The sequence below is a fragment of the Xenopus laevis genome, chromosome 2S (assembly GCF_017654675.1).
Source record: "Xenopus laevis strain J_2021 chromosome 2S, Xenopus_laevis_v10.1, whole genome shotgun sequence".
In the NCBI taxonomy this organism is placed as follows: domain Eukaryota; kingdom Metazoa; phylum Chordata; class Amphibia; order Anura; family Pipidae; genus Xenopus; species Xenopus laevis.
This window is the reverse complement of record NC_054374.1, coordinates 106,748,572-106,760,134: the sequence shown is the minus strand read 5'-3', so window position 1 is coordinate 106,760,134 and position 11,563 is coordinate 106,748,572. Positions and strand designations below refer to the sequence as shown.

At 37.1% G+C, this 11,563-nt stretch overlaps 1 protein-coding gene across 7 annotated transcripts in view; it reads left to right on the top strand.

The window, feature by feature from the left end:
- Positions 1 to 11,563, top strand: part of cul4a.S (cullin 4A S homeolog) — a 36,832-nt gene that overhangs the window by 161 nt on the left and 25,108 nt on the right. For 2 of the 7 annotated variants that reach the window (XR_005965883.1, XM_018249832.2), the window contains exons 1-7: positions 115 to 224; positions 3,520 to 3,591; positions 4,589 to 4,832; positions 5,482 to 5,597; positions 7,093 to 7,196; positions 8,661 to 8,730; positions 10,695 to 10,768. Coding sequence is in view for 6 of the 7 variants with exons in the window: in XM_018249832.2 (XP_018105321.1) it covers positions 4,703 to 4,832; positions 5,482 to 5,597; positions 7,093 to 7,196; positions 8,661 to 8,730; positions 10,695 to 10,768 (494 nt within the window). In the remaining variant the exon portion in view is untranslated. Of the gene's footprint in view, positions 1 to 114; positions 225 to 786; positions 928 to 3,519; positions 3,592 to 4,588; positions 4,833 to 5,481; positions 5,598 to 7,092; positions 7,197 to 8,660; positions 8,731 to 10,694; positions 10,769 to 11,563 lie in introns of those variants that run through there. The other 5 variants (XM_018249833.2, XM_018249834.2, XM_018249835.2 and 2 more) reach the window with 5 other exon arrangements.

Below are 11,563 nucleotides of genomic sequence, written 5' to 3'. Positions count from 1 at the left end.
ATTTCGCTACACATCCACCACTCTCCTCTCTTTCTCCCCGGTTCTTACACAGTGGGCGGGGCCCTTGATGGGAAAAGCCGACAGACACGCCCCGTTCTGACGTCACGTTCTCTTGCCCACATCTTGGTCACGTGACTGTGACGTCACATTTTCACTCAAAACATTTTTTAAGACTTCGGGATCACCTTTAAACTGCTCCTTTTCCGGAAGTCGAGCGTTTGTTTGTAAGTCATTGCTGTAAAAAAAAACAAAAAAAAAAACCCAGCGGCATCTAAAGAGTCTTGGGGCACTTGCAGTGGGATATATAACCAGCAGCTATTGTGATTGTGGGCGATTGGGGCGGCCTTCTCCCCTCCCCCTTATATGGGCCCTAAACGTCCTTATGTGATGCTTTTGTGCAGCAACTGTACAAGTGTTCCCCTTTTTACTCTCAGCACCTTCCTGCCTTCTATTTCCATTCACTTCTGAAATGTAACAGCTTGTGGAAAGTGTCATAGTGTAAATGCCTTGTAAGGGATTGACAGCAGCTCTTGGCATTGACGTGTGGGACTGGGCTAGCTCACTGAGTGCACCTGCAGCCTCTCTGACGAGAAAGTCTTGCCAGCTGTCTGACCTAAGGCATTTCTGCTCTCTTTGTAAAGGGATCTCCTCACATGACTTGTATCATTCCATAATGTCATTCTAAGCGATATCCTTTAACGTTTCCAATGTGTGTGCATTATATATATATATATATATATATATATATATATATATATATATATATATATATATATATATATGTGTGTGTGTGTGACCCTTTCTGTTATTTGGTTTGGGCTTGTGAGACAATGTGCTAGGTCAGTTTTCCAAGTCTGCAAACCAGCTAGTTCCGGCTAAATTGTTTCCGCAGTCTAAACTAGAAGCGCGCAGAAAATAAAAAGTTAGGTAAGAACAACATTTACAAATATTTATTCTATTGAAAACATTCTGTATGTTTGGAAGTTCCTTTGATATGAATTTTCCTTCATTATGCAAAGATTTGTTCTTTTGGGTAGAGGACTCTATTAAATGGATGGTTTACCATTGAGATAACTTTTAGTATGATGCAGAGAGGGATAATCTGAGACAATTTGCAATTGGTTTTCATTTTTAATTATTTGTGGTTTTTGAGTTATTTAGCTTTTTATTCAGCAGCTCTTCAATTTGCATTTTAAGTTGTCTGGTTGCTGGGGTACAAATTCCCCTAGCAACCATGCACTGATTTGAATAAGACACTGGAATATGAATAGGAGACGAGCTGAATAGAAAGATCAGGAATATCAAGTAGCAATAGCAGTACATTTGAAGCCTTAGTAGATAGGGATTGCTTCAAAAAAAGTTTAAAAAATTTCTAAGTCCCAAAAAAGCGCAATGGCACTAGCGGTGCTTCGATTTCCGAAGTTGCCTCACGAGGAAACTTCGGGCGACTTTGGCGCAGGCGATTTTTCATTTTAGCAGGGGGAAGGCAGTTCGGGAGGATTGTCGCCCAGAGGAAGAGGCAATTAGTCGCCAGGCGACTAAATCTTCCCAAATCTGCCCATGTGCCCCTGCCCTAACAGAGCATTTGCTTTTTAGAAGGGAGTCAGCAATGCCCTTTTGAAAGCTCCAAAGAGTCAGAAGGCAAATAACTATAAAAAAATAAATAATGAAAACCAATTGAAAAGTTGCTTACAATTGGCCATTCTATAACATAATAAAAGTTACTTTAAAGGTGAACCCCCCCCCCCTTTAATGACCACTGCTAATTTTATGGAATGACAAGCACCCAGGTTGATGGACATAGAGTGGTAACAGGCAGTCCACTGCACCACTGCTTTGTTAGAATAGAAACATCTGTTAGCATGAGGATCAGCACTTTTAATACTGTTCTTTTATGTTGTAGCCTAAAGGTGTTCTGAATGGAAACTGTTTCTCCAGATCAGTAGAAATGGAGTAAAAATTACAATGTTTGCACCAGGTCTAGTAACCAATAACAACCAATCGAATGTAGCTTTCAAAAAGGAGTTACCACAAATAAAACCGTTCCACTTAATTGGGGGAAATTGCCTCTCATCGCATTTTGCCACTATTGCTCTGGATCCCCATGAGTATACTGTATATTTTACTTGTTGTGATTGTAATGTTATTCAACGGCAATTCATTCTTGGGAGATTTGTTGCCCGCAGTAGAACAGATTTAACTTTAGGCAAAATCTTACCCTTAATTCATAAAAAAGTTTGAAGAGAAATGTATATAAATGGGTATATGTTCAATTTCTGTACTGTGTAAACAGGTACAACATTATTTTTATAATGTGCAGTGTTTACATTGCTGCTTTTCATTTATAAGAATGTTTTGGTTTCCAGTCAACAAAATTGTAGTGTAAATCTTATTTGCATTGAGGCTGTGTGTTGCATTGACAAATAGCAGGAAAACCGGAAATAACACTTGAAATTATCAGTATAGAGTCTTACATTTGTTCCACCCCCATATCCCAGACTTTGCAACTGTATCTTTACACACTTTATATAGGATTTACATATTTTGTTAAAAAAAAAAAAAACTAAAGTACATAGATTATTATTACACACAACAAGGAAAGTCTGTATCAGAGGAAACCCAGACACTTCTGTAAACTATTACGGGCCTATTGATCAAAATTCAAATTTGTGAGGTATTCCTTAAGTAAAAAAAAAAACGTGAAAAATTTAAAGCATCAATACATTCTAGCCATCCATTCCAATGAGTCTAGCAAGTTTTATAAAAATAAATTCAGTAACTCAAAAGTCTCAAAAAACTCCAGTTGAAAAATGTCATACATTTTGCATAGGACAACCTCCATTGACTTCTGGATGAACTCAACGCTGTAAATGTAGAATTCATTAATTTTAGCACAAAAACATTGATAAATGTGCCCCATAGTTATGATATAGACAGTTATATTTTGAGACATATGCATTTTTTTTTGGAAGTTTAGCTGTTGTCTGGTTGCTAGGGTCCAATTTACCCTAAAAACCCTAGAAAAAGTAGTGTTTTGAATGAAGCATTGGAATATTTAGAGGGTAAAGACAGGTAACAATAAAAGTGTAGCTTTTCAGGGCAAACATCTGGTTTGTTTGGTTTCAGGGACAGGGAACACTATTTGAAGAGAAAAGAGGCAGAAGAAGAAAGAGAATAACTAAAGCGTCATGAAATATTAAGACCAATTAAAATACAACATTCTATAACATACAAAAAGTTAACTTGAAGTTGGACTACACCTTTTTTTACCTCTTTGCATTCTCAAATAGGGAATTGTTAGCTCATTAGGTAGACCATTGCATATATTGCTCCTTCTCTAAGGAAAATTAATGTAAGTTAATTCTCCTTATTAAAGGGTATATTTAAAAGAACACTGTTATAATTCAAGAATACATGTGTGATATTATGAGAGAATTACTTTATAGTGTAATAGTCACTTTTATTTGCATGGGGGGTTATTTCTAGTTCTGATGTGGCTGTCTCTTTCCTTTTATGCAGGACCATCTTTCTTTATGGTTTATAGATATACACTCAGGATCAGAGCAGATGTCTCACAAAGCACATTGCAGGGTCGGTTACCTTTTTATATTTATTTTTACAACACTGCTGCCTAGAGTGGTCTGTGATTGATTTTAGCTTATAAGAGCAGAATAGATAATAAGCTTAGCTGAAGCAGGCTAAACGTTACAGTGAACTTCTGTTTCCTTTTAAATTTAGGATTCATTACTATTCCAATTTTTTTTTTTAAAATGACCAGTACATATGAAACAAAATCAATAGATGAGAGATACATTCCCTCTCAGGTGCCAGTGTCTTGAGTCTATTAAAATGTCAATACTGTTGGGCCAGGTCATTCATATAAAGGTAGCATGGTATTCCTCGGCCACCCCACATTTTTGAAGTTGCTTAAGTTTTGTTGACCCATTTACAACTTGTCTGGGACAATAACTCTTCCTAGAGCCACATAGCTGTGTAAATACAATGAACTTTGAGAGGGTTATTTACTAAAATCCAAATTTTCTGATTGTTTAAATAAAAAAGTCAGACCAAACTAGAATCCACGATTTGACTTTATTTATTATTACAAAAGCACAATTTAATCGGATCGGGGTAAACTCGATATTTCTCAATATTTCTGAGGTTTTTCCCCAAATCGCTCAATTTTTTTTAGGCTTTTTGCTGAAAATCCCAAAATAGACTGATTTTCTGCCGAATTCCAACGCAGACCACTTCCAAATAGGATAGGGACTTCTCCCATTGTCTTGTATACAACCTCGGTTGGTCTGAGATGGCGGATTTTTGGATTCAGAATTGGACTTTAAAAAATCTCCAAAAATTTGAGTTAAAAAACTAAGGGGGGCTGAAGAAATAAAGTTTTGCTCCAAAAAGCCTGATCGGACTTTAGTAAATAACTTCCTGAATGTATAAAATTCAGACCTATAATGCATTTGAAAATGTGGCTGAAATTGGGGTTGTAATGGTAGTTGTTATTAATAATCATTTTGCATTAAAGTTTTAAATAAACACTGAAATCCTTTTTCTATCTCTGCAATTTTGTGAAACATAGATTTCCAGTGAACAGATGGAGAAAGAGCTCTGCTGACACTCATTCTTTGAACCCTTGTTGTAATCTAATTATTCCATGTTGTGTAATCCTTGAGCGACTCACCAGTGCACCACTATGGCACATGAAGCTCAGAAAAAAGCAAACTTTTCAACACTTGCTGGACATGCCAATGGTCTCACAAAGCCTTCAGCCTTGATCTCTAAGCCTACAGCTTCCAAAAAATTAATCATTAAAAATTTTAAAGGTAGGATTTTCTTAATGCATTTCAACCTCATTCCTAGTTTAATAATTTGTATATAGAATGCTGGGACTAGTAAACTCATTTAATGTAAACTGGTGGTTCATAAAAAGTTAGTTATACTTTATTTTAGGGTTGCACCAAATCCACTATTTTGGATTTGGCCAAACCCCTGACTCCTTTGTGAAAGATTCGGCTGAATACCGAATCCGAATCTTAATTTGCATATGCAAAATAGGGTTGGGAAGGGGAAAACATTTTTTACTTCCTTTTATTGTGACCAAAAAGTCACATGATTTCCCTCCTGCCCATAATTTGCACATGCAAATTAGGATTCGGTTCGCCGGGCAGAACGTGCTTTACACCAACTTTTCTTTTGCTTTTTTGTTAATTTGCATGTATATAAATGTAATAGTTACTGTCTCTTCAAGGAGTATGTCAGTGGGTAGTAATAGTCCCTTCGGCATATGTTGTTTGCATATAAAGTGTACTTACTGAAATCATGTATTTAATTTTTCACATGTGTTAAATTTCACATAATCCACTGAATTTAAAAGAATCCAAACAAACGTGCATAATAATACGTTTAGTAACTAGACTTAACATGTTGTTGTCTGTATGGCTCTGACTGTAACATTTGCGTCTGAAATTACAGATAAACCAAAACTGCCTGACAGCTACACTCAGGACACATGGCAAAAGCTCCAGGAGGCAGTGAATGCCATAGAAAGTAGCACATCTATAAAATACAACCTGGAGGAGTTATACCAGGTATGACTTTGCTTTGCTATTTTAGTGAAGTTTTCACTAACCACTCACCCTATGCTGCACAGTTAATTAATCTGATAATCCAAACATACCCATCTGATAATCCTTTGTTCTGGTATATAGCAACATGCAGTGGTGTTATGAGATATAGATATAACTCATGGTGCCCTCGATTAAGGTGGCTATACATAGGCCGATTTACAGTAAAGTGCTGATTTGGTCCCTTCTGACCGATTCAGCAACTTATCTGACATATATATGGGGCCCATCAACATACCTAGTGACCAGTACAGTATATGGCCAAAATCGGGTAATTGTCAATCGGGCAGATTTTACTATCGGATCTAGATCAATTTCTGTGTGTTTCCTCAATCTGACTGCATAGCGTTGCAGCCTATTTGCCCCCTCAAGGTAGGCATATCGGTAAAAGATCTGCAGCCTTGCCAAATCCTAAATTGTATTGTTAAATTGTATTGTTAGCACAAATATTTGACTATAGAAGCAACCTGTTCCAAAGTATTGTAGCTTATTTAGAGAGGGACTGATAAGAATGCTTAGGGGACTGGTTTCACTATCTATTTTCTGGGTATTTTAGCAGAAAGTTGGTGTATGTTACACCTAATGACAAAATGCAGAATCTACAAATACAAAGTAATATTTATAGGTTATTAGCCGTGGTATAAATACATTACAAAAACAACAACAAAAGTAATAGCGCCCCTCAGGTGCTCAGTGGACGATTTTGTGTGATCCGATGAAGCCACAAGTATGCGCATTACAAAGAAACAGAAGTCACGTGCTGTTACAAAGCTGTTTTATCAGCACAGGAGTAGACGCACTGAATTATTGTCAATGGGGCTGTACTCTGACGCATGTAAGCAACAAACGCAGATAAAATGCAACATGTTGCGCCCCAACCACCGTTTGGCTGTGTGAGTACAGCCCCATTGACAATAATTCAGTATGTTTACTCCTGCGCCTGAACGGGATGAAAGCACAATGCAGGGGAGTGCAGGTAAAACCGCTCGGGTGTAAGAGCCCTAAAACATAGCCTTAAAACGGATTGGATAAAACACTGGGCAAATGTGCACTTGGGCAGTAACCCATGCCAACCAATCAAATGTTTGCATTCATCATTCAGCTTGCAGCTGCCTGAAAAAAGCCAGTCACTGATTTGTTACTATGGGTTTCTGCCCATGAGCAGATTTAACAGAGATTTAACAGAGTTTTTATAAATTGACTTTATGCTATTTAATGTGGCCAGTGTAAATGGGCGCCTGTATTTAAGTTTTGTACTCCAATTTATGGATATGCCAGTACATCTAAAATTCATTGGTTTACCAATATTAGTGCTGAAAGTTGCTGCCATACCTATGTAATTGGATATCTAGTATCTAGGCACTGATAGCAGTGTGTTCATGAAAGGGTTAACATCAAAGTTGTACATCCTATCACAAGAAATATTAATTATGTACTGTGGTTTCTTTTGTTCTTTCAGGCTGTAGAAAATTTATGCTCCTATAAAGTTTCTCATAACCTTTACAAACAACTTCGTCAAGTATGTGAAGAACATATGAAAGCTCAAATAGATCAGTTCAGGGAATATCCTTTTCTTAAAGACTTATATGGAGTTCTAAGGACCACATTGAATTTGACCTTTTTATTATGATTTTGTTCTACTTTGGAAGAATCAGAATGCTAGATAAGTAACTGCTTACCTGCTGTAGATTGTAAAATATACTGCAGCACTAACTGACCTGACTGGCAGTGCCAAAAATTTACAATCCAGGCTTGCTTTTATCAACATCAAAGAAACCTGACAGGTTAAATAGGTAGGTGTGTGTGTATACAGTATTAATGAGGCAGATTTATTAAATTACGTGCTGCAATTCACATAAATCACAGAAAAAAAGCAGCATTGTTGCTTATTTAGCGATTTTTGTTGTTTTTTTTTTTGTACTATTGTGTTAAAAAATCTTGGCAAGATTATGTATTTAAGAAAAAAAAACTTGGCTCTAGAAAAAAAAAAGTGAAATATTTTCCCCAGAATGCCAGCATTGTTTCAGGGCCCCACCTATGTAAATGGCTTAATTTTTATTTCATGTTTAACTAGCAGACCAAGGAAAGAAACAGCAGGCACTCACAGATCCCACAGACCATGTATTTAAAGGAACTGCAGACTTTCATTAAAGCAGATAATATACAAAGCCTAAAGCTGGCCATAGATGCAAAGATTAACTCGTACAAAACAAAGGTTTGTATGTGTTGGTTGTCCTGACATTTTTCATACCATGGCGATCGTTGATCAGACAGGTTAGAAGATTTCTGTCAGCTAACGATAATATCCCTGCATGTATTGCCTGTCTGACAATATCAGTGGGTGACTGTCACTACTGTTTGTCAGACATAACTTTCGTAAGATTGCTGTCTCTCATTTCATGGACAGAACGTTGTTATTTTTACTACTTTATTTATATTGAATGGTTAGTTGTAGGTTGGGAGATTGCAACACAGATAGTTTGTCGGCCATAGGATAAAATCTGCACATCTATGGCCAGCTTTATGCGTTTCGTGCACTTAATCATAGGCTCATGTTGAACTATATTTAAATATGTAATCTGTGTAAAGTTTATTATGTAATAACAAAGACAATATAATTGAGAAAGGCAAAGCTACTGTTATGTGAAATATACACATCGCAGAAAAGTTTGTGAAACCAATACACACTTATACTTGTAAGTACAGAACCAGGCTGCTGCTGTAAACCTCCAGGACCTTCAGTAGTATAAAATAAGATGGGTGCATTCTGCCCCCTTTGATGCAAAAAAATATATGGGGCATGGTAAGTTTTATACTAAACGCATACTACAAACTTTTTCAAGCAGTTTCTAAGGTAAAAATAGAAAACAAAACTGAAGATATAATTTAAATTGTGGAGTATGTAACTTTACGGATGCTAAATAAAATGGAAGCACAAACTATATTCAAAACCTTGACTGATGAATTTAATATGTTGACATTTGAAGAGAATGTATATTCTAGAACCCTTAACTCATATGTGTGCACAGAATCTCTAGACAGCTTTTTATTTTTAAAAAAGGTTAACAGATGTTGGAAGGATCACTGCAGACAAATGGTAAGTACACCACCATATTTCTTTTTTTTTTTTTTGCTTTATAAAGGTTGTAAATACAGACTAGAGAGGTACATTTCCTGAAGAAAATGTGAGTGGTGCTTGCCGTGGCAAAACTCAGGCCCAAATCTGATTGGCTGTTGTTGCCCCGCCCCTTTTTTTCCTAATTGTGAACCACAGTCACTCAGTGACTAACATACCAAAGTTTGGGAATGCTGTCATTTAATGTGTAAAAATGGCAGCATTTCTATTTTTTTCTATTGAAAATCAATGAATGAAATTTGATTGGTTGTTGGTGGCTCCGCCCACTTTTTCTAAACTTGAAGTGGAAACCCCCAGCGACCACATTTGTGATATTCAAGGTCCCTGACATCAATACTGAGAGAATGGCAGCCTTCTTAATTTTTCCCATTAAAACCAATCAAAGAAATCTGATTGGTTGGTTTTGGCTCCACCCACTTTTCTTAATTTTAATCCCAGTCCCCCAGTGACCAACTGTGCCAACTTTGAGGAGGCTGCCATTAACCGTCTAAGAGCGGCAGCAGTTTAAAATTTTCCTATTTAATTGAATGGCTGAAATTTGATTGGCTGTTGTGGACTCCGCCCACTTTTTGTAAATTTTGGCTGCAGTCACCCAGTGACCCACGGTGCCAAGTTTGGGAGCTCTGGCTTTATTACTGTGAGAATTACAGCTGTTTACATTTTCTCACTGAAGTCAATAGGGAAAATCTGATTGGTTGTTTGCGGCTCCGCTCACTTTTTTGGGTCCCCAAAATAGGACAGAAAAGTCACAACACCCCATTCCCGAATAAGCTGAACGGTTTGACACCTCATTCATGGGTCTGCGACAAACTAATTATTCGATAAATTCCCCATTATAAGTCAATGGGGCAAATTTGGGGACCTCTCCTGCCCCGGGGGTAAAACTTATACCCTCGTGTGGGGTATCATCTGACACAGGTCGCAAACCTCTTCAAATGTGGTAAATTTAACGTTTCTACAAGATTCCCTCTCTGCGCTAGAATCCGTCAAAAGTTGGCCTCAATGTTAATCTATGGGACTTTTCGGGGTGGTTAATTGCCCCCGCAAGGGGCAATTAACCACCCACCCCTTAGAAAAGTCATACCACCCCATTCCCGATTAAGCCGCACGATTTGACACCTCATTCATGGGTCTAGGACAAACGGTGCGGGACTAGTTACTCGCCAAACTTTCATACGGAAGAAGAATAAAAATAAGTTTGCAAGATAACAGTAGTGATGCTTTGCTTCGCAAGCACCACTAAAGATAACATTAGTGATGCTTTGCTTCGCAAGCACCACTAACTATAAAGAGCTGGGTGTTTATATGGCAAAATAAGGAAACCAATGCAATTACTAATTAAAGCAAAGCAGCTGTTTATAGCTTGCAATACTCATTAAGAACAAATGTGTATTTGAAAGTTATTGTTTTTGTGTATTTTTTTTTTTTAATGAAAATTTCAGACGGATATCTTGGTCCCGTTATAAAGGGGTAATAGCATTGCAACAAATATAAAGGGGGAAAAAAAGCTGGTACCTTCAGTGTAATGATATGTTATGTCTGACTCTTTTGGTTTTCCCCTCTGCAGCCCTATATCCACAGCAATTTATGTAGGATTCTAGTAAAATGCAGATATAAATGAAGCAGTTGGGAATGGGTAAAGTCAAGTACAGAAATATCTTTTTTACCAGACTACTAGCCCTTGTACTAGTGCTGTACCAGATTCATTCTTACTAAAAGAGTTCCATTTAACATAGCCATGTGTATACAAATCACCTTTTGTGTATTTGGAATTGAGACATTATGCTCTTCAGCACAACTTTAACACTTCGGCTTAAGGCACAGACTTAAATATTCATATAAAATGCAGATCACTGGGTAAACTGGAAATGTAAATATTGCTCATAATGTTTTAGTTTAATTTTACATATTATTTTTATCTTTAGATCATGATCAGAAGTATTTTTTTATTTTTGGATCGTACTTATGTCCTTCAGAACTCAATGCTTCCATCAATATGGTGAGTTTATACAGTGGCTTGAAAGTGCTTGAAAATGTTCGATTTTATTTTTTTTATATGAATGTGGCCTAAAACATCATCAGATTTTCAGATGTCCTAAAAGTAGATGTAGAAACAAATGAAATGGTCTTGTATTTATTGGGAAAAAAAAACGATCCAATAACATTTCTGCGTGTGGCAAATGTGAAGCAGTATTCACTTGCTTTCACCCAGTATTTGGTGTGACCCCCTCGTGCAGAAACAACCTCAACTAAACGATGAGGTAACTGTTGATCGGGTCTGCACATTGACTGGGAGTATTTTTAGTCCGTTCGTCCATACAGAACAGCTTCAGCTCTTGGATGTTGGTGGGTTTCCTCACATGAACACCTCTTCTTTCAACAACATTTCAATTGGAGTAAGGTCAGGGCTTTGGCCATTCAAGAACATTCACTTTATTCTTCTTTAACCATTCTTTGGTAGAATGACTTGTCCATTTAGGATTGTAGTTTTGCTGCATGACCCACTGTCAGATTCAGTTCACAGACAGATGTCTTGACATTTTCCTTGAGAATTCTCTGGTATAGTTCCAAATTCATTGTTCCATCAATGATGGCAAGCCATACAGGTCCTGATGCAGCAAAACAGGCCCAAACCAGAACACTCCCATCATCATGTTTCACAGATGGGATAAGGTGCTTATGCTGAAATGCAGTGTTTTTCTTTCTTCAAATGTGACACTCTTCCTTTAAGCCAAAAAGTTCTATTTTGACTTCAACCATTCACAAAACATTCTTCCAGTATCCTTCTGGCTTG